General features: G+C 45.4%; 1 protein-coding gene across 3 annotated transcripts; it reads left to right on the top strand.

The window, feature by feature from the left end:
- The first annotated feature begins 3,361 nt into the window (after positions 1 to 3,361).
- PPP4R3B (protein phosphatase 4 regulatory subunit 3B) lies at positions 3,362 to 22,489 on the top strand. 3 transcript variants are annotated; one of them, XM_033054848.2, is made up of 16 exons: positions 3,362 to 3,727; positions 5,004 to 5,059; positions 10,246 to 10,344; positions 10,724 to 11,344; positions 14,115 to 14,192; positions 14,355 to 14,471; positions 15,048 to 15,164; positions 15,496 to 15,627; positions 16,028 to 16,130; positions 16,714 to 16,755; positions 16,950 to 17,108; positions 17,313 to 17,482; positions 18,038 to 18,177; positions 18,556 to 18,719; positions 19,184 to 19,386; positions 20,028 to 22,489. In XM_033054848.2, the coding sequence occupies exons 1-16, from the start codon at positions 3,586 to 3,588 to the stop codon at positions 20,121 to 20,123; spliced, it is 2,439 nt and encodes an 812-aa protein (XP_032910739.1). In that variant the 5' UTR covers positions 3,362 to 3,585; the 3' UTR covers positions 20,124 to 22,489. The 3 variants fall into 3 exon arrangements, with proteins under 3 accessions (XP_032910739.1, XP_032910740.1, XP_032910738.1); XM_033054849.2 differs by having other exon boundaries at positions 18,535 to 18,719; positions 19,262 to 19,386; XM_033054847.2 differs by having other exon boundaries at positions 18,535 to 18,719.
- The last annotated feature ends 213 nt before the right edge of the window (positions 22,490 to 22,702 follow it).

Here is a 22,702-nt window from a genome sequence, read left to right as displayed (position 1 = left end):
GAAGAAAAAAAACTTATTGGTATGCTGCTCTCTAGTTGTTTCTGTCTTTCATCATGTAAGATTGAACAAAGATTTCCTTGGCAATCTCCCTAAATTTTTTCCATCTTTTCCTCCTCTTTGAGGGCTGTGTCTTATTACTTGGTAATAATTGGGATGTCACTGCTTACTGTGACAGTTGACTGATACATGATTTTTATGTTAATAAAATTATGTAGGTCAAGGTTAAAAGTCCTTGAACAGAAACTCAGATGTTGCCATTTCTGGTAACTCTTCCCAGAAATGGACCTCCCCAATCTAAGTGGTTTTCCAGGGTTTATCTCCCTTTATTGTACCCTGTTGTGGAGCTGCTCCCAGTAAAGCAGCTACTGCAGTGCTGGGGCATTGTCTGGTTGCATGATGATGATCAAGGAGCCAAGTGACTTTAATGTTGCTGTGGCAGAACCTGTACAGTGAGCCTGACTTTCTGCATCTGGAACCAGCTTTAGGCCCTATGGGAAGGGGCGGGGGCAGAGCACACTTGGGAGCTGGCTGGGAGGAGCAGAAAGCAGCTGCTCTTACCTGAGGAGAGAAGCTCCATGGGAGCCCAGAGTTGAGTAAGTGTGTGCTGCTCTGACCCTTCCTGGAGGGAAGGACATCCCCAGCTCTCCAGGAGGTGCTTGGCTCTCAGGTGGGCTCAGCTATGATCAGAAACCAGGTGGGTCCAAAGTGCTCGAGAGAACAAGCTCAGTCCTTTTGCAGCATGTTTGAAATAGTGATTTATTTCTTCTTTCTTACTGCTCAATGTAAATTAGCTTCTGTAATGACCTGTCTTAAGTGGAGCTATTGAAAGGAATTGCCTTAGAGTGAAGCTGGGCAGGTGCAGCATTGCAGAGGCTCAGGAGGGCCAGAAATGCCTTTATTTGACAAGTCTGAGCTTTTCCTGCAGGTGCAAAGAGTCAAGAGCTGGGGTATCTTTAAATGGCAGCAATAAATATTACAAGTGCTATCATAAAATATAAGAGCTGGCCTAATTGTTCTTCTGGGATTACCTGCCAGAGGGAGTGATAAGTCTCTTAATTTCACTCCAAGAAATCTGAAGTGATTTGGGAATGAGTAGTCTGGCTTGCTTAGGAAAACAAAAAATAGGAGTTCTGTGCTGCTCATGTTGTGACCCTTGTGAGTTGCTCTGTCTAACAAAATCCTTTGTTTTGATGAAGAACAGAGAATTATCAATGTGGATAACTTGGTGGTAAGGGGGAAGGATGAGCTGCTGGCAGGTGCAACACCACAGTGGAAAATGTTGCTTTGCTTTCTGTGCCTCTTAAAGAGCAGAGGCTCAGATGCTTTCCTGGTCTTAGCCTGGGCTAAAATCCAGTGTGTAACATTTATTTGGGTAAGCGTTGCATGTCTTGTGCAGGCATAGCCCCCAGAAGTGCCTTGCTGCCTCTGAGTACCCATGGCAGGGTCATGCTGGGCTTTGCAACCCCCTGGATGCTGTTTTGGCCCAAGAGAAGCCCCACATCCCAGTGAGTGCAATCCCAGGGTGTTCTGGAGTGATTTTTTTTTTCCACAGAGGTCATTGAGTTCATGCTCAGAGAGATCATGGATTTATTTTACAGCTGAAGCATGAGAAATATGTTTTCATGCAAATTCTAATTCACATATCTCCTTACTGTAGCTATTCACCATAAGGACTTGCTCCAAAACACTCTGCTGTGGTTTCTTGCTGTTTTATGTATCCTGAGAAGTGCTGCATTTAATCATGAGTAGAAGTCATGCTTTTATTTTTGTGCATTTGGTTTGAAGAGCTAAAAAGCACGCACAGAGGGGAGACAGAGTTCATGAGGAGCAGATGTCCTGAGGCAGAAATATGCTGTGGCCATTGGGTTTGTGCTTCTTTTTGTGTGTTTGCCTTTTAATGAGCTTTCTCTAAGGTAGAAATATGCCCACTGTTAGAACCTTGTGAGGAAAGGCACTAAAATGTAGCAAGGAAGGCTTATGTGGAACCTGAATGCAAACTGGTTTGTGTCACTCTCAATCCAGGGTTTTGAAACCACTTGAAACATGGTCTTTTTATAGTTACTGACTCACTTATCCATAACCATGCACATGTCCCAAAGCGTGCTCCTATCCAGCTAAATATAAGTACATGATAATTCTCAGAGGTGTATCTTGTATTGGTGACTGTATGATGAGTCTTATGATGCTACAATGAGTACCAGAGCAAAACCTGAGACTCGAATGTTACTTACACGTTAAGTTCTCTAAATCTGCGCAGAGAACGTTTGGAAAAGTTGCACATTGTTGCTCAGAGCGGCTCAGTTTGTTGGAAACACTTTCTTTGCCTTCCTCCGGAGCGACTCTTGAACCTGCGAGCGGAGAAATGAATAAGAGCCATACCGGTGTGACTGCTTTCACCGTGGGGCAGGAGCCAGCCAAGTCTGGCTTTGTCTGGGAATGGGGCACGCCCTGCCCTCAGGAGAGCTCGCCCTCCCTCCTTCTCCTCCAGAGCCTCAGAATTTGGGTTTGGAGACACAGCCGAGCTTTCCCTGGTCCCCAATGTCCCGCTGGTTCAGCTTCACTCCTTTTGGTTCCTTGTCCCCTGTTCCCACGCAAGCACGGAGATGTGATTATTTTATTTCTAGTACAGAGGAAACGAGTAGATGGCTTTTAGCGTGGAAAACTTGGGATTTACAGACTCCACCGTGCTTGGCAAGTGGTCTGTGTTAAATCGTATGCTGTGTATAAGGGCTAATTAAGCACGTTTCTCTCATTTTTGAGATTTCAGCTTCAGTTTAGTTTCCGAGACTTGTGTGGAAATGTGTATATAGGGCATGTTACGTTATGGCTGTTGCTCTAAGGAGATGCCGCTCACTAACCTTTCTGCCGTTTTGCGATGCAGGAGATACACCTTTATTTCCTAAAAATTGAAATTCTGTTTCAGCTGCGCGAGCTGTTTAAATTACCCTGGCCGGGGTGGGGAGCTCGCCCGTCATTTTGTGTGACGGCGGTGGGTGGCCCTCTGTGGCGTGAGGTGGGGAGCCCTGTGTTCGGCCGCGGTGCCACCAGCTTTTAGACAAGACTTTGAAAAGAAAACTAAAAGGGGAAAAAAATTACGTTTTTTCGGGGGTACGTGTGAGCCTTTCCCCCCCCTAAACGAAGTGGGTGTTAAAAGGCAGCGCTGCGCCCACCCCGCTGTGGCTGAGGGCAGCCGCCATTTTGTCCCCACCTCCCGGTTCCCGCCTCGGCGCCGTGCGGGAGCGGCCCCGCCCCGCCCCGCGGCCCCGCCCCTGCGGCCGCCGTCCCGTCGGCGGCGCGGCGGCAGCGGGCGGCCGCCGTAGCCCCTGCGAGGGGAGCCCGTGCCCGGGCGGGGAGGAAGAGAAAGGCGGCCCGAGCCGGGTTACAAGATGGCGGCGGCGCTGTGGTAGCTGCTGAGGCGGAGCGGCGCCAGCGAGGCCCGGGCCGGGGCGCGGCGGCGCCGACTCGCCATGGGAAGCGGCGCGTTAAAGGCCGCGCGGTGCCCCTGAGCGGCCCGGCGGCCCCGCTTCTCCCCGCCGCCCTCGCTCCATCGCCCCCGCGGAGGCGTAGCGGGCCCGGGGCTGCACCATGTCGGACACCCGCCGGCGGGTGAAGGTCTACACGCTCAACGAGGATCGGCAATGGGACGACAGGGGCACGGGGCACGTCTCCTCCAGCTACGTGGAGCGGCTGAAGGGGATGTCGCTGCTGGTGCGCGCCGAGTCGGACGGTGAGAGCGTGGCCGGCGCTGCCCAGGCCGCCCGGGCCCCTTCCCCTCGCCCCCCGCCCGGCTCCGGGCCCCGCCGGCCGGGGCTGCCGCCCACCATCGCCGGCTCGGCTGGTGGTGCCCTCCCCTGGGGGACCCCAGAGGATTATTGGTGTTATTATTGTTATTTTCGCCCTCCGCGCCTTGTTGCGGGTCGTGTGAAGTTTCCTTACCCCGCAGGCCACAGCAGCTTTTGCTGCCGTGGTCCTAGACTTTTTCCCTCCTAGTACATAGAATTATGGAATATGCTGAGCTGGAAGGGACCCATCAGGATCATCCAGTGCAGGTGCTCCCAGCAATCCCACCCTGTGCATCCCTGGGAGCAGTGTCCAAGGGTTCTCAGGGCCGTGCCCATTCCCTGGGGAGCCTGGGCAGTGCCCAGCACCCTCTGGGGGAAGAACCTTTCCCTAAAATCCATCCTAAACCTCCCCTGACTCGGCTCCATGCAGCTACCCCTGAGCAGGGCTGAAGCTGTGACACGTGAGGACATTTTGTTCTCTTTCAGAGCAATATCCTTTGCTTTTGAGGTGCTCTTTGCCTCCCTTTCTTACTGCTGTAAAAAAGTTGTTTGTTTGTTGCTCTTGTTCTCCTCAGGACTTCACCGGTTGTGTTCCAGTCGGGTGGCGTCCCTTGTGTTTAAAGTCACCTTAAAGGGTCTTTTTTAGCGGGGGGAGGAACGTGCTCCCCACTTTGTCAGCCGACAGGTGCTAATGTGCTAAATAAACCACCTAAGACTGGTATAAATTACTCCGGAGCTGTTGCCAGGAGACATACACTACTTGCATACACAAGATAAAGTCCCTGCGTTTATAGTAGCTGCGTGATTCACTTCTGAAGGGCAGCTGAAGGGAATAAAAGCAAGTGGCCCACGTGGCTTCTCTGGGCAAAAACATTTTTTATGCTGGGCAGCACGGTTACCTGCTGGAATTTGTATAGTTGAACTAAAAGACCACTAAACAAGTTGGTTCTTGCACCAGATTTCTGGAGAAATGAGTGCTACAGTGGCTTTTGGACTAAATTAGAAGAGAAAACCTTATTTTAATAGAGATATTCCTGTTGAATTTTTGTCTTACCTGGCTTTTTTTAGGAAATTATATTTAAAGGAGGCGGTTCTTGTGGATTTTCTGTGAGATTTGGATTAAGCTGGGAGTCTGTTGGCTGGCACGTGGGCAGTGGTGTGAGATGTGTGGAGATATTTGTTTTGTTGGATTCAGTAAATCTCTCTTCATACCTTTTTCAGGTTCACTACTGTTAGAATCGAAGATAAATCCAAATACTGCATATCAAAAACAGCAGGCAAGTATGATTGCTAGGCTTTACTCTCTCTGGATGCTGACACTGGAATTGTTTTGTGCCTGGAGTAATTGCATTTTTCAGGGGAAAAAAAGGAAAAGCAGGATGACATGGAATTGTTGATGGTGTTTTTTTATAGAGGTGAAAAATTTGCTTAGAAGCCTGTGTGTGCTAAACACTTCACGTTCAAGAAATAAATATGTGGATTTCTAGAAAATCATGTTAATTTTTATAAAAATACATGTTGGACTTCAGGCTTTGAAGATATTGAAATCATTATAGGAAATATCAGTGGAAATGTGAATGTGTAACTTTTGTCTCCTGTGCCAGGCCATCTGAAATAATTGCAAAATTAGGGAGGCAAAACTTTGGCCAGGTCTATTTATTTATTCATTTTTTTGAGTTCTTTTCCTGGAAATAACACGAAGGAATTTATCTTTGTGGGACTTCTTTCTTTGTTGTTGCTGTTTAATTTTTATTTTAAGCCCTGAAAGCTCCAGTTGTCCTAGGCAAGGCCACAAGCAAGTTGCCTTTTCTAGGGGTAAACCTCCTGCAAGACACAGAAGTGAAACATTTGGGAGCTGTGTTAATAGGTTATTTTTGTTTCATCCACTGGAAAAATCAGTTTGCTGAATCTCTTACTGCTTTTTTTTCAGCATGAATTTTTGATGTCTCTGCCTGCATTGTTCTCATGGGTTTTCTGGAGTTTTTTCTGTTCCTTTGTTCTACAGTGGAGTCTGTGTTCCTTTCAATCAGTGATACTGTTTTTTATCATTATGGTATCCAGAAGGGTTTCAGCGCTAGAAAAGAGTAATTTTGTTCTTCCTGGGTCACAGAGGGACACATCTTTGGGGGTTTTGTTATAGTGACAAGTTACAGCGTGAGAATTGGAGAAAGAGACTTTGTTATCTCCTGAGCGTTCCTTGGCTCCAGTTAGGTTAGGGGTGAGGTGGAGCTTTGGGCCAGCCTTTCCAGGGGGCTTTTTGCTGTGGTTTCTGTTTTTCACTCGTTAGGGATTGGTGGCTGAAGGCTTTCCTTGGGGGGGCCGTGCTGAGGGAGGAGTTCTGCAAAGCTCCAGAAGCCAAGGAGTCCTGAACTGCTTCCTGTTTACTAGAGCAAACCTATACGTGGTGAAATACAAATGCAGATTTTGTTACTTTAAAGTTTTAAAATGCTTCCTTTCTCACTCTGTTTCCTGAAACTACAACTGATTATTGTAGGGTTTTTTACTGTAGCAAAGTTTCAAGTGGCTTAGGTAGCTTTTGTTACCATTTTTCTTGTGGGAAAACTAGATCATAGTTTAGAAAAACTCAAGCTTTATTTTGGCTGGCTTTTATTTCTGATAGTTATGCTTTTGTGTCCCTGTGGCAGAAACCATTTTCTTCCCTGTTCACTCTTTAAGGTGTGTAAAACCTCGTGCAGCTTTTTAGTTGACACAGAGCATTGTCCTCGAGTTGATGGTCTTGGATTTGGGGAAAACCCCAGGGTGGTGCAGCTTTGTGGAAAAGAAACGGTGCCCTGCCTACACGTCTGTCCTCATGTAAATGACTCGAGTGGACTTGGAGGGTACCTGACACTGAATTGTGGTTTGCATAACAGATCCTGTGAGAAAAGGAAACCAGCCACTGATGTGTCGCTGCTGTGCATCAGTCTGTGACTTGCAGTGTTACATTGTCAGCTGTAGCTGTTGGCTAACCCCAAACAGGACAGGCCTGTTACCTCCCTGCTCCAGCGTGTTGTGGTTCCTGGGGAATTCCTTCTGTCCAGGTGCTGGGCACGCTGTCATTCCCTGCTTTCCCAAGGGAAATTGGGCTTGGGTGGGTGGGACCTAGGTGCCAAGCTGCTCTGCATACAGTGTCAAATTATCTCGAGTTAGATGGGAGCCTGAGGGGCTTTAGGTGCCCCTGGATTTTGGGATGTAGGCTTGGAGAGTTCCCCAGCTCTGCTGACACCCCACGTTAGCCAGGGTCAGATGTGTTCTGGAGGCTCTGCTGGAGCTTTAACTGTTGGCACCACACCCATTTGTTGTTTCAGCCTCTGCTTGAGGTTACTGTTCCTTGGCAGGGGTGGCAGAAGAGTGAGTCCATGGAACTGCTGCAGAAATCCTTACTGGGAGTGCTGCCTTCTGGTGTCACCTTTCTTTTGGGTTTGCAGAGCTCTGAGATGAAGCTCATGTGCAAATCCTGTCTTTTGCCCAGAGTTGCCATCACTCGTGTGACAGCAGAGCTCTTTGCTCCAGGCAAAGTACGAGTTCCTGGTGGCTGGGATTTCACACGTTGGCAGGGGTGCTGTTAGAGCAGTTGCCAGAGGGCTTCTTCACCCCTGTTTGATGCCAGCAGCAGCGCTCACCTTCCCGTGTGGCAGGTTGGATGTAGGAACATGTCTTCCCCCTGGATTCATTTCCACCAGCACGTGTTCTCCATCTGCCTCCCTGTGCAGTGGAGAGGTGGAGCAGCAGACCCTGTGCAAACCAGTACCAGCACTGCACCAGGGTTTGAACTGCTCTGAGCTTCGGGTTTTGTTCAGAATTCATCTTTTTTGCCTTTATGTGGTGCTTGAGTGAATTAAGGAACGTTGCTGTTGCTCATGGATGGAGCAGCATCGCCTCTAAGCAGGTGGGAGTGGCAGAGCCAGGCCTGGAAGGTGTCTGTCTGTCTGTCTGTCTGTGCTCTTTGTGGGTTGTCTGAGGTCATGCAGGAAGTGTGTGCCAGATGAGCACGTCTTATGTTGGTATTGGACCATTATTTTCTGTTGAAACCATCTTTCAGTCTTTCTGAAATATTTTTGGAAAAAGCTTATATAACTTCTGCTTTGTGTGGGCAGTACAGATTGTAATGAGCTCCATTCAGTAACTGGAGAATCTTCACAAATTTTTGACTGCAGTCCCTGGGTGCCTGGAGTCATTTTAAGTTCCTGCATTAATTCTCTTATTTGAATCATCCTGGGCTATGAATAGGGCTGCTGAATGTGTGTGCCCTTCTTTGTTCAGTGAAGCACCTCTGAGCTCAGCTTACCTGGGACTGCTTTCATTTCCAGCATCAGGGCATCAGTACTTGCACAGAATGTTTCAAGATAAACATTTCAGATTTGGAGTTCTGCAGCAGCCATAAAATTGTTTAGTCTCTGTAGGAGAAAAGTGCAAATGTGATAAAAATAGTCAAGTCACGAGAGTGCTGAAACCACAATGCATTGAACTCCATTTTTTCCACAACAGGGAAACTTTGTTTCTCTAAAGAAATGTGTAAAAATCAGTAAGAAAGGAAAACAAAAACTGTGCCTGTGCAAATGCTGCTGTTTTTAGTGTGGCCTGTGATTATTTTGGGAGACAGAAGTGCATCTATTGGTAGGCATTTGTCAACAGTGATGTTGCTCTAAACTTTATTTTCAAAGGGAAAAAAGGCAAGGACAAAACCCCTAAGAGGGAACCTTGTGCCCCATGCCAACAGCCCTTCCCAAATGTCAGTCCCCTCACTCCTGGAAGTACAGGAGTGCTCCCTGACCTGAGTAAGCCCAGATAACTGCATTTGCAAAGGTTTAAACCTTACTGCCCTGAAGCTTCCTAAGGAATATCATCAGGTGTTTCTTTGGGTTTCCTTGCTGAGCTTCAATCCTTAATATTTTGTGTTCACTAAAAGTGATGCATAAACTCAAGACCAAGCAGCCTTGATGAGTTGTGTGGTGAATATTGAACATCATAAATGTGGAAATTAAGTTACCTTACTGACCATTGAGCAAGGGCTTGCTAGTGTTTAAAAAACACTTCAGTATTTTAAAAACTCTGGTAACAGTTCAGGAAGTCAACATACTTGGAATGTTGAACAGTTTTGCTGCAGCTCATCAAATAGACTGGAGAGTTAGCAGAGAGCAGCTCAGTTTGGATATTTTGATATGAGGATGGGTTTGCTGTAGAATGTTGAGCTGTTCTCCTGGTTTTGTCTGGGATAGAGTTGGTTTTGATCCCAGTGGCTGGTGCAGCGCTGTGGTTTGGATTTAGCATGAGAATTGATAACACAGGGATGTTTTAGTTGTTGCTGAGCAGTGCTTACCTCCAGTCAAGGACTGCTGAGCTCCCTGTGCTCTGGCATGCTCCAGGAGCTGGGAGGGAACATGGCCAGGACAGCTGAGCTGGCCAGAGGGACATTCCATACCCTGGGAGAACAGGGACACTGGATCAACTGGGGGGGGGTCAGCCAGGAGGGGTCAATCACTGCTCAGGTGAGCCTCACTTACCTGTCAGGCTTTATTCCTTTATTCACCTCCCTTTTTTTTTTTTTTTGCTGGAGCTATTAAAATTACTCATTATGTTTTACTTTATTTCATTTTTGAAACACTTCTTACCTCACAACCAGAACTTCCACCTTGTCTTGATGCTCCTTCCCATCTCAGTGGTGGGAAGTGGGTGAGCAGCTGTGTGGTGCTTCCTTGGCAGCTGGCTAAAACCACAACCACTCTGTGTGTGGATGTTGAAGTGCAGGCTTGAGTTCCTTGCAGGAGAGCAGCAAGTGCCCTAATAAAACCTCTTCAAAAACCATTTTAGCCTGTTCAGAAATTCCACTGAAACTTCCAGATCTGCTTTGCAAGTGCACAGACAATAGCAACAGAGAAGGAAAACCTGGCTCAAATGAAAATAACTGGCAAGATAACTTTGTAAGAACTTAGACTTTAAGTTTTAAAGTTGTGACTTTAGTGAGAACTTAGGGGGTTTTTATTGTTCAGGCTGTATAGCTTTTAATTCAGACAGGGACATTGGAACATGAGCTGGGTATTATCTCACTTAGCTGGGGTTGTCTTAAACACTTCCTGAGGGGAAAACTGAAATCCTAGGGGATTTGTTTCTACTTTACTAAATATGAAAATACTTAACCTGTTATATTGTATTAATCTGCTGTGTGCATTCCCATTTCAACACTGCTGGCTCAAGAAATGGATCTTGCAGAAAAATGCCATCATAAGTGGCTTGGGTATGAAAAATAGTATCTTTAAATATGTTTTGTGTAAGGTAGTGGTCATAAAATAACAAGAAAGTAAGTTGATGTTCCCTATGGCAGAACAGGTGATTTAATATTTTAGTGTTTTATGTTCTTTTTTGGCAAGTGTAGCTTTAATTAAAATTATTTATTCTGTAGAGATTAATATGCAGTGCAGACCTGTTTCAGAAACAATTACTTTCTTGGTTTTCCCTCCAACAGGACACCCTGATTGTTTGGTCAGAAGCAGAGAACTATGATTTAGCACTGAGTTTTCAAGAAAAAGCTGGCTGTGATGAAATTTGGGAAAAAATCTGCCAGGTACAGTAAATTGAGACATGCTGGTTTTTCCAGGTGTTTTAGTGTCTTGTGTGACATTGCTCTTTTCTGTGCAAGGTCTTAGATTTTGAAAAATCCCTGCAGTGGTGGGACTCAGGTGTTTTTGGGAGGGGAGTGGTGTTTATGTGGTTGTGTTGATCAGAAAGGGACTGCCAGAGTTGCATGTTTTAATTGTCCCTCTCCCCACTGGCTCAGGGTGAGCTCATGGAGTGCAGTGGAACAGCAAGTGTGCTGTGAGGATCTGAGAGCTCAGATCCCATTGCAGCTGCCTTGGGACACCCTGAGATGTGGTGGTGTTTACTGACCTGCTCACTTTGGGGTCGTTTTGGGATCAGCCAGTGACTGTGCACTCTTCCCCCAGGTTCAGGGCAAGGATCCTTCGGTGGAAGTCACGCAGGACCTTATTGAGTCAGAAGAGGAGCACATAGAGGAAATGCCTGAAACCAGTCCTCTGATTGACCTTCCTACTTGTGAACTCAACAAACTTGAAGAGATTGCTGACCTAGTTACCTCTGTTCTTTCCTCACCCATCCGTAGGGAAAAGCTGGCGCTGGCCTTGGAGAATGAAGGCTACATTAAAAAACTGCTGCAGCTTTTCCAAGTCTGCGAGAATTTAGACAACACCGAAGGCTTGCATCATTTGTATGAAATCATCAGAGGGATTTTGTTCCTCAACAAAGCAACTCTGTTTGAGGTGATGTTCTCTGACGAGTGTATTATGGATGTGGTCGGGTGCCTGGAGTATGATCCTTCTTTGGCTCAGCCAAAACGGCACAGGGAGTTCTTGACCAAAACAGCAAAATTTAAGGAGGTTATTCCTATTACAGACTCTGAACTCAGGCAAAAAATCCACCAGACTTACAGGGTACAGTATATTCAGGACATCATCTTGCCGACACCATCTGTTTTTGAAGAGAATTTTCTTTCTACCCTCACTTCCTTTATTTTCTTCAACAAAGTTGAGATTGTCAGTATGTTACAGGTAAGTGGATTTTCATATGGTCTAGATGGATTGTGTTATATAGCTATAGTTTCAAAATGGATTGCAGTTAACCACTCACATTGTTTGCACAATGTTTTGAATGCTTCCCCTGCTCCCTGATAGCTTTGATTTTGTATTTTGAAAAGGCCCATTTCAGGTGAGTATATTAATGTTTTTTAATGAGTTGTAAAGCTGAAGATTTTTCTCCTTGATTCCCAAGCAACATGCAATTTTTGGTCAAGTTTGTGTAGGTATTTAGGGAACAGGCAACTTGTATTGTATGTGAGGGACATTGTGCTGTTTTTGTAACAAATTCTGGATCTGTGATTTTTATACATGGTACATCATGGTACTAATTTCAAATGTTTGTGTTGTCCTAAAGATGAACTAATTAGTAGCTGGGTTTTTTCCATGCTGATATTGAGAACTAATAATTAACAAATAACCAAGCTGTCACTTTATGGAAAGCTGTCCTGCACACTGTGTAGTCAGAGGAGGCTCCAAGGTGGTTGGGACCCTGGAAGGAGCCCTGGTGAAGAGCTGTGTGAATTGATGGCATTTTGGGGGTTTGTGCAAACTCATGGGTACCCAAGTGGCTTTATTCTGTTTATCTGTGTCCAAAGATGGTGCATTTGTGTAGGATGCATCACAGACCTCTTGGGGTGAGTGTGGAGAGCCTCTGTGAAGCACCAAGAGTTGAGGACAAGAGGAAGGGAGTAAAAATGGTGGAAAGAAAGGGTTACTGGAGACATAACATATCCATATGGAATATGCTGCTGAGTTCAGATATGGGTGAAATATGGTAAAGAGTTCAACAGAGGGCTGGAAAATAAAACTGAGGAATTGCATGAGTATGCTATTTGGCTTCTTTCTACTATTTTCTTTGTGACTCAATAGCAGAAAGAAACAAAAAATTAAATTCCTCTTGCAAAATTAATGGCTTTGTGTTAAATAAAGATTTTCCTCTAAATTCTTTTGCATATATTTTCAAAAACTAAAAATAAATTCAGTATTGTGCTCCTGAGGCCACATGTTGGCATTTACAGATTTGTGAGTGTACAGAGTTGCTCATTTTTCCATTGAGGCTGTACAGCACTGAGTATTTAATTGTGCAGTAGCAGAGAACTCTGATTTGCTGTTACCTCGAGTGCTCCTTGCAGAAGGTTCTGAAATCCTCTGACAGTTCCTTGCTGGTTCTGCCATGGCTGTCTTTGCCATCACTGATGGAGCATGGGGCACAGAGATTTGCCTGCTTGTTCTGAACTCTGTAACTGAGATGTGTGGTGATTTACCAATCATGTTGGTCCTGGAGAATTACAGGTGGAGAAGAAAGCACACGTGGAAAAGATGTTGTAGCACACCAGAGGAAAATTCCCTGGTGGTGGGACCTCAGGTCCAGGACTCCTTTCAGAGGCTGTGGTGTAAATCAGCTTGTTGGGCACAAGAACTGTAAAGCTCCTTTGGGTTTGGGGAGCACATGGGACGTCCTGTTACCCTAAATACACTGGCAAAGCTCCCTGGGAGGAGGAGGCAGTTTAGAGGAGCAGCAGATTGTGTTTGCCACGGCAGCAAAGCTCCTTTCTACGTGCCATGGAGCACTAGATCCCAGTGCTGCTGCAAGGGCAGCCACAGCTCAGGAACCTCCATCCATCCATCCCTGCTCCAGGACACAGGGCAGCAGCTTTAGACAAGCAGGAGATGTTTCTGTGCTCAGGTGTTCTGCAGCAGGGCTTTTCTACTGACTCTAGGATGGTTTGGTTTTTTGTTTGGTTTTTTTTTTTTTGGTAACAGGCTTAATTAAGCTGTTTAAGCCAGCAAAGCTTAAAATAAACTGCTAAATCTGTGTGTGTTGCACTCCCTGTGGTGTTGGTTCCAGGTATCATTTGTTTGTAAAGCTCTTCTATCCCCACATCTTAAAATGGTCAGGGAAACGTTTGGCTGGAATTGTTGTGACTCTAAAAACTCTGTATTAAGTTACTGTAATAAAGCACAGATTTTAGTGACAGCACACAGCAAAGTAGAGAAGTAAGCACACTCTGTGTCATGCCATGTGAAGTTTGTGTATTATTGGAATGCTGCTGTTCTGTTTGGTTTTGTTCAATGCACAAGTTTATTGAGTTGGATTGGTACAGTGATGCAAAATTGTATACAGCTGTATATGTCAGATTTACATTGTCTGGAAAAGGTAACAGAAACATTTGAATTTGAGACAAGGCCAACACTGTTTGCAATAATAATAATAATAATCAGAGTAATCAAAGGGCAGGAAGTGCCCAAACCCTTGGGAGATGCTGATGTTCACCTTGGTTTTTGGGTCCCTCTCCATCTTATGGAGTGACTGAAATGCTTTTCAAGGAATGAGGTGCTGTCCTGTATACATTTAAATATCCCTTGGTAACAGAGGATGTGAATATGAAAAACCAGTAGTAGCCCATGGCAGAGCAGAGCATGTGCAGTGGGAGAATTTGTTTTATTGTGAGTAATGGCTGCAGAGTTGTCCCTTGGCTGGCAGTTTGTAGTTGCAGTTTTAGGGACCATCTCTGAGCTCAGCTTCACCTGGCTCTGGTCTCCTGGAGCTGCTTGTGCTGCTCAGAGGGAGTGCTGAAACAATGCCCTGGGAAAGGTCCCACTGGATGTGTGCCTTGGCACTTGTCTTCTTTGGGATGAATTGCATGGAGAGCTGGAGTTTCTGCAGGGCTGGATCCTGTAAGGATGGAAGTTGCTTTCCAGAGGCGCTGTGTAAGGTGTGTTCCTTTTGTGTGTTGCACAGGAAGACGAGAAGTTTTTATCAGAAGTTTTTGCACAATTGACAGATGAAGCTACAGACGACGACAAACGGTGTGAACTGGTAAGTGAGAGGGATGAAGGAGAAACAGTGAAACTTCTGCACTCACTGAGGGATTTCTGTAGAATCAGCCTGCACACAAACTGCCACAAACTGTAACTGTTTCATCCTTTGAGAGTTTTGTGACCCAAATCCACCTGTCATTCTTTTTTCCCTGTGCACCAGGTGAACTTCTTCAAGGAATTCTGCGCCTTTTCTCAGACGTTACAACCTCAGAACAGAGATGCATTTTTCAAAACTTTGGCAAAGTTGGGAATCCTTCCAGCTCTTGAAATTGTAATGGTGAGTGAAACTTCAAGGTGATTTTAAGGCAGGTAGAAGAGGCACAGCCATTGAAGCAGCTTGGCTGTGCTGAGCCCCTGTGTGTCAGTGGGAGCTGAGTGGAGCCTGAGCCGGCTGCTCTGGGTGTTCTGACTCTGTGTGAGCCTGTGGGCAGTGCAGTCCTTGGGACACAGGGGTGTAAAACCTGGCAGAGGCTCTCTGTGCAGTGGCAGCTGGATTGTTGTGGTTGTTGCTGGCCCAGGGCCAGAGAAGTATTTTTAGATAATCTTGAACTGTTGGCTGGTTCCTCCCAAAAGATCCCGTAATCCTGTCGTTAGCAGATTAATCTGTCCTAATCAGCAGTGGGAAAATGGAATTTCTTTCACTCCTCTGGTTGAAGCAGCTGTTGCTGCCTGAGCATTGCAATTAATTTTGCTGGTTTATTGTTGCTCTTCTGTAACCCTATTACTGTGTTTCTTAGAGAAACTCTTGTAATGAGATGTTCTGAAAACTTAAAACTGCCTATGATTTCTAGCTTTACTTGATAATAAATACCAACTTAATTTATTTTTGCTAATCAGTTTCTCTCTTTATTAGGGAATGGATGATCTGCAAGTTAGATCTGCTGCTACAGATATATTTTCTTATCTAGTAGAATTTAGCCCATCCATGGTCCGAGAATTTGTGATGCAAGAGGCCCAGCAGAGTGATGATGTAAGTCACAGTGCTTTGCAGTTTGCTGAGTGTCCCAGTCTTTGGGCAAGCAAGATACAAACCTCTAGAAACAGAGGGAAAAGAAGATTTAATACACAAACATTTCTGAATGTGTTGGTGGTTTATGAGTTGGCAGTTTTGGAAATCTGACTAACAAGGGTTGTAGGTGTGGAGGGGTGTGCTTGCCAGAATTTCTGCTTCCAAATGCAGCTCTCAGTTCTTCAGTTTCATTTAAATTTTTCTTCAAAAAATCACAGAGACTGTGGAAATTGCTTTCCACTCTTGAAACTGTGTCTGACTGTTGGGTGGTGTGTTTGGGATTTCTCTGCAGGACATCCTCCTCATCAATGTGGTCATTGAGCAGATGATCTGCGACACGGACCCGGAGCTCGGGGGAGCTGTTCAGCTCATGGGGCTGCTGAGGACCCTGATTGACCCAGAGAACATGCTGGCCACAGCCAATGTAAGGAGTGTGGGGGCACAGGCACTGCAGTGCCTCAGCAGGGCTGCAAACCTGCCATTCTCTGGGTTTGCATGATACTGATCTAAACAAGCCAAAAATTTTTCCATTTTGGGGCATTGTGCAGGTGTTTATTTAAAGAGTTTTGGCGAACTTTTTGTGTTGTTGGTGTTTTTTTCAGAAGATTTTTGCATGATGAGGGTCTTTTGGTGATGGTGAGCTTGGTTAGTTGTCCCAAAATGAAAAACCCAATCTTCCTTGAGCAAAGTCAGTCCTGCAGGCCCAACAAATACCTGAAGGATACAATAAAATTCTGTGGGGGCTATTTCCTGTGTTAATGCTCTTTGTTATTTGAAAGCCTTTGTGCAAATCCCACTGTTTAATAAAGTTGTTTTTGTTTTAGAAAACAGAAAAGAGTGAATTTCTCAATTTCTTCTACAACCATTGTATGCACGTTCTCACTGCGCCGCTTCTGGCCAACACATCAGAAGATAAATGTGAAAAAGGTACTGAATATTTCCAGCTTCTTTTTCCTCCTTCCAGGCCTGTGGTGTTGGGCAGGGAACATCCAGATGGGAATGTGCTTGTGGAGAAGTGCTGCTCCCCCAGGGACAGCAGCTTTGTGCTGTGCTTTGTGGAAAATGCACTTCCTTCATGTTAATCATGCTGATATAAACTTGTTAATTACATTTAAAAATACTTCCTGTAAAGCACAGTGCCTGTAGGTCTCAAATATTAAGTATAAAAAATGTTTTGCACATTTTATTCAAAAATAAAACGTGTCAAATACCTGTAGTACTCATTGAAATGCACTCATTTGAAAAATTTAGGATTGGTGCTTTTATTTTGTATCATATTCCTAAGTTCTAGGTTGTACATTTTCACCTAGATGGATTTAAAGCATTGTAAGGTAAATTAAATACAGGAATTTCACCTGGCTGCATTTTTGCTGTGTGTTTATGTCCCTGTAGCTCACAAATATTTGATCTGATGAGAAATCTAGAATTTATTGTTTATCCCTATCTATTAAACCTTGACAGTGCTTTGAAAACCTTGTTGTGATTTTTGTTTTTATTTTGTCTTTATCAGATGCAGTAGTTGGATCCACTAAGAGTAATGCAATTTGTCCTGGTAAGTCTGAATTGACTTTGAGTGACACACTTTATTTTTTTTAATACTTTTTACTTAAATAGATGCAAGGGCTTTGCTTCTCTTGAGATGACCAGAAGCTGAAGGAACATTTGCATCTGTTTTTAAGTTAGTGGGGTTTTTTTTCCCTAGTCAACCTTGCTAGTGAAAGTTGAAATTGTTCATTTTTGTTGCAGATAATTACCAAACAGCACAACTACTTGCCTTAATTTTGGAGCTGCTTACTTTTTGTGTGGAGCACCACACGTACCACATCAAGAATTACATTATGAACAAAGATTTGCTTAGAAGAGTACTGGTATTGATGAACTCAAAACACACCTTTCTGGCCTTGTGTGAGTATGGAGCTGTTGTGATTTCCCTCTTCAAGCATGATGTGCAGTGTGTGGAATGCTGAACTTGGAATTTGTGTTAGTGAGTGTGGATGAGATTGTAATGCTCTGGGTTTGGGGGTGCTCCTTCCTCTGGCTAACACCAGGGGTTTCAGTTCTTTCCAGGAGCCCTGGCATGTGGCTTTTATTGAATTTTTCTTCCCACAGGTGCTCTTCGCTTTATGAGGAGGATAATTGGCCTGAAGGATGAATTTTACAACCGTTACATCACCAAGGGAAACCTCTTTGAGCCAGTTATCAACGCCCTGCTGGACAACGGCACTCGCTACAACCTGCTCAACTCTGCTGTCATCGAGCTCTTCGAGTTCATCAGAGTGGTGAGTGCAGCTGCAGCTCTTCCAGCAGCACCAGCTCCTTGGAGAGCAGCAATTCCAGCAGCTCCTGAGCCTCCTGCTGCCTTCGTGTGTGGGAGGCTTTGCTGGCAGTCTTTGTGGTCTGGGAAAAGGAAGGGTGGCTTTTAGTTGTAGGATATGGTAGCTGCTGTCTTTTCCACAACGTTAGGAGTTGTAGGATTTGTCTGATAATGGTGAGAGACTTGATAGAGGGGGACTGACCAAAAGATTCCTGCTCCCGCATGAGAGCCTGTGGGGAGGACAGGGCACAGCTCTCCTACATAAAATATGTTTGTCCAACAGAAGTATCACAAATACAATTAGGGCACTGCTGGGGCCATGGTCTGTTTTGTGGGAAGCCTAATAATAATTTCTCCATCTCATCTCTTTTATTAAAGATAAATCTGATTACTTCATGTTTGTATAATATTGTACAATAATACTTTGGCTCTGGGCAAGAAATCAGTTACTTTCCATTCTACTTTCTGAACTTCTGCCTGTGCCTGTTTGAGGCTGAAACCCTGTTTTGTTCTTTTGCAGGAAGATATTAAGTCCCTTATTGCACACATAGTTGAAAACTTCTACAATGCACTTGAATCTATTGAGTATGTTCAAACATTCAAGGGACTGAAGACAAAATATGAGCAGGAAAAGGACCGACAAAGCCAGAAGCTGAACAGGTAGGGCCCGGTTTGTGTTTTCATCCTCAGATTAGAGGAAAGCCCCATCTGCCTTTCTTGTGGCCTTGTGTAGTAGAGCTGATGTTGGCCAGTGGCCTAAATGCCATGTTCAGAAAACTCTCAGCTCGAGAGAAGCGGGATGTTGCACTGTCACTCTGATTTGGGATTCAAATTTGGGATTCTGATTTGAGCCAAGTCTGGCTCATCAGCTGGGGTGACTTGGGGTGAGGGCAGAGCCAGAGCTGGAGCTGCACTGCCTTCCCAAACGCACTGAATTCCCTGTAAAGCTCTGGGAGGTGTTTCTGGTCCTGAGCCTGAAGCAAGCCAAGCTGGAATCCCTGTGTGTGTCTCTTACAGTGTCCCATCCATATTGCGTAGCAATAGATTCCGCAGGGATGCCAGAGCCTTGGAGGAGGATGAAGAAATGTGGTTCAATGAAGATGAAGAGGAAGAAGGCGAAGCTGTTGTACCTCCAGTTGAGAAGTCAAAACAGGAGGATGATTTTCCAGATAGCTATGAGAAATTTATGGAAACTAAAAAAGGTATTTACTCCGTTTGAGCTTGTTGGCACTGGAAGTGCTCCATGGCAGATCCGTGGAGTCTCACCCAAACTAACCCGTGGTTTGTGCTCTGTACCTGCAGCAGCAGTGCAGGGTGCTCCATGTAATTGAGCCATGAGATCCAAACGTGTCTTTGCAAGCCAGTTTAGGATTAAAATAACGAGTTAAACTGCTTGGAGCACGCATCTGCTTTAAGTGGTGTTCAAAAGCAGGACTTTGAGCGTGCCTGTGTGCTCCAGGTGAGCCATGTCCCCGTGCCCTCAGCATCCAGGCCCTGCTCGGTTTGCTGCTGCTGGGCTCAGGATGGGCTCGGTTGGGGAGCTGAGAATTGCAGCAGAATTGGAAGCACAATACCTGCTGGCTCTCGCCCTGCGATTGCACTGTGATGTGGATTGTACTCCTTGGTGTGCAGCTGATACCTAAGTGTGGCAATGTTTGTCCCTCAGCTAAGGAGAGTGAAGACAAAGAGAATCTTCCAAAAAGGACTTCAGCTGGGGGATTCAAATTCACTTTTTCCCACTCAGCCAGCGCAGCCAACGGCGCGAACGGTGCAAACAGCAAATCTGTGGCAGCTCAGACATCACCAGCCAGCTCCAATGGCTCCTCCTCCAAGAACACGGCCCTGAGCCCGGCGGTGCCGGCCCCCAAGGTGGGAGAACTCGTGTGGGGCTGTCCTGCACAGGGCTGAGCTGGGGGTGAATTCACCCTGAGCCCTCCAGTGAGCCCTTTCTGTGCTGGGGAGGTCTCAGTGGGGCTGGGCTCTGTTGGAATCTCATCCCACATCCTCTGCACCTTTGCACTGTTGCTGCTCTGTATCTGTTGTACAAAGGTAATTGGGGTTTTTGGGAACTCTTAGAGCCCTGCTGGCTGGGGAATTACTGAGTGTTTTGGAGGAGAGAAATGCAGTGAGTGTCCCCTGTGTGGTGCCTGACTCAGCTGTGTTATTGGAATCCTCAGCCTGAGCAGCTGCAGAGAGTGTGGAGGGATTGATTGCCCACCCTGAGGCTGAGCAGCCACAGGGATTGCAAACAAATAATCCTGCACACTGGAGTTTGTGTCTGTCCCACTGGGCTGAAGGGGATTTTTACACAATTCTCAGTCCACACCCAGAGGAGTGAGGAAACTCCAGGACATTTTCTAGCCTGAGGTTCAAACCCATTTTCCAGATAAATGGAATTTGGAATGCCAAAGGCTGATGTGCCCTGGACAGGTTGGCTGGAGGTTTTGTTCAAAATTTGCTCCTTTCTAGGTACTTCCTCAATATAAAAATTTCCTTTTTCTAATTGGCAGGGAAGTCTAGTTGGGCTAGTGGATTATCCTGATGATGAAGATGATGATGAAGAGGAGGAGACATCTCCAAGGAAAAGACCTCGTCTGGGTTCATAAAATCAACCAAAAGTTTGGAATAAGAACTTTTATTATGGGGTTTCAAATGCTGCAACTGTTTTAAGAGCTAAAAAGAATCTGATTCAGAAAGCTTTCTCCCATGAGTATCTAAGATAATACAAGGAGTAGCAAAAGAAACTCGGTGTATCAGCTAGAAAGGGTTAGTTCTGTAAACACAAAGCTTCCAAGGAACTTAATGTCTTTCTAGAAAGTAAGGAGTCTGCCATTCAGGCTGTCAAAAAAAAAAAGAAAAATTTTTTTTAAAAAAAAGGTGGGTTGGTATTCTCAGAACCTGGATGATGGCTTCTCAGCAAGGAAAGTCTCAGGTGTTGGGAGGGAAAGGGGGAGGGAAAGGTATGGTAACACTTTTTTTAAAATATTGCAGGGTTTCCCCAGTGTTTAACAGAACTAGGAAAAAAAAATTCAAGCTTAAATTTTGAACCCAGTAATCTTAATTTTGTAATGGTGCTGTCAGTTGTGTTCTTTTAGCAATGCCTCTTTTAAAAAAATTTTAAGGGAAAACTAACTCTGTTTGCATAAGAACAATCCATATTTTGGGACCATTTATTACCAACTAAACTGCATTTCTCATGGTTGGAGGGAGGGGCGCTGCAGTTATAGTGCATGTTGAGTTGTTTAAAACAGTTTAAAAGAAGTTTCAATTTGTGTTTTCCAAGAGGAGAGAATGGAAGCTGGATTCAAAATGCAAAGTTTTGCTTGTTTTGTCAGTGAGACGTCCAGAACTATCTATGCCAAGGAGCAGTGACTTCCCAGGGGTCTGCAGGAGCTGCTTGTGCTTTCAGGCTGGGAAGAGCCCAAATTCCAGCAGTGTTCCAAGGGCTGCCTCCTCTTGGAGGAGCTGAAATTGCATGGTTGAGGTGGGAATAAGAAACACTCACAGGTTTCTCCTAGTGAGGGACTGAGCAGCATTTAACACCAAAGTCAGTTTGGACCAAGAGAACACCTTGAGGGCTTGGAGGGCAGGATCCACAAGGAGCACCTGAACCTGGGCTGGGACAAAAGCTGCTTTTTTAAAACACAAAAGCACATTCCACATAGGTGAGTGAGCTGTGACAGGAATGGGGGAGTTCATGGCAAGGTGACAGAGGCAAACAGTCCAGGTTTTCTTTCCAAGAGCAGCACATGAACTGTAAATATTTTAATGTTAGTTTGCCCCTATGTGATCTGAGATCATGACTGAGCGAGAGGAGATTTCCCAGCGACTGTGTCAGAGATGTTAAACATGGAACCAGCTGCAATCCACCACATAGATCACTCTTGTAATATGTGTTATGGGTCCATTTCTCCTGGAATAGTTTAAACTGAAGCAGTTTCTCTGTTTTGGAGATTTTTGTAGTTAGTTTTAATTTTAGCTCTTGTTTGGAAAAAGATGGGCTGTCTGTGTAGATATGAAGTATAGTTTTTTCCATAAAACAGAAGTTTATTTTGTATTAAAGATACCACTGTACTTGTTTTACACCATTTGTATACATGTGGTGATATTAATGCTGAACTGTAAAATTCAGGAATTAAAATGTGACCCTGTAATTCCATAATTATTGCTTTTGTTTGGTTTGTTACACATGGTAAGTGAACTCAGGCTTTTCACTGTGGATATTGCTTAAGGTTAGTTACCCATGCAGGATTCAAAGTAACTCCGCAGCACTGGATGGAATCCCAGAGGGAAGGGGTGAGCTCTTCCCAGTGTGGAAGCAAGACACAGGTGCTCTGATGGACCTGGGGACAGTGGTGGTGTCCCTGGAGAGCTCCAGGCCACCCAGCACAGGACTGAGGGAACAGCTCTGGAGCCAAGGAAGTGTTTGCACCACCCTCTGTGCTCACTTTGCTTCCCAGTGGGTCTTTGTCAGCAAAGAAGATTCACGGGCCATGAGAGCAGCAGGGACCTGGGATGTGCCTTCACTCACCTGAGGAGGAGAAGTGGCATCACCTGGAGCATGGACCTGTGTTCTGATTGTCCTCAACAGCCTCCCGAGTTCTCCAGGGGGCTCCTGAGGAGTGTCAGTCCTTGCCCTGCTCCTCCCACACCAACACCTGCTGCAGTACAGCTGGAGCTTTAAAAACACTCCAACAGAAGATTGCTTCACAGCACAGCCAAGGATGTCATGGATTTTTATAGTTCCTAGGAAAGGACTGGGTGAAGTGGCAGCAGCTCTCCTGTTAAACACCAACCTGCACTCCTGGGAGAAGGTGATACCCAGCACTGTGCTGGTTCCCTCTGCCCTCGTGGGCAGCTGAGTTTGTGCTGCCTGGGCCCTTCCACTGCCACTCTTTTGGGGAAAACAGAACATCTGCCAACGTGTACCAGTTATAAATGCTATTTTAATAAAAATTCCATGAAACTCGAACAGGTGAGTTTGTGTCTTTTCCTGGGAGTTGCTGTGGCAGTGAGGTGATGCCATGGACAAAGGATAACCTCTTTCCTCTTTCAGATATGTCACAGCCAAACCAGTAAAGGACTGAAACAGGTTTCTGTAATTCTGGGAACAGCCTCAGCTTTGCACTAAGCAACTCCTTTTATTTAAAGCTGCATTTACTGCAAACTGGGACCTGGGCACTGA

This window comes from Catharus ustulatus, chromosome 3 (assembly GCF_009819885.2).
Source record: "Catharus ustulatus isolate bCatUst1 chromosome 3, bCatUst1.pri.v2, whole genome shotgun sequence".
Lineage (NCBI taxonomy): Eukaryota > Metazoa > Chordata > Aves > Passeriformes > Turdidae > Catharus > Catharus ustulatus.
This window is presented reverse-complemented; position numbering and strand designations above follow the sequence as displayed.

Coding starts and splice junctions, on each gene's coding strand:
- PPP4R3B (XM_033054847.2), top strand. CDS start 3,586: ATGTCGGACACCCGCCGGCGGGTGAAGGTCTACACGCTCAACGAGGAT. Junction 15,165..15,495: donor AGGCCCAGCAGAGTGATGAT/GTAAGTCACAGT, acceptor ATTTCTCTGCAG/GACATCCTCCTCATCAATGT. Junction 15,628..16,027: donor ACATGCTGGCCACAGCCAAT/GTAAGGAGTGTG, acceptor TTTTTGTTTTAG/AAAACAGAAAAGAGTGAATT.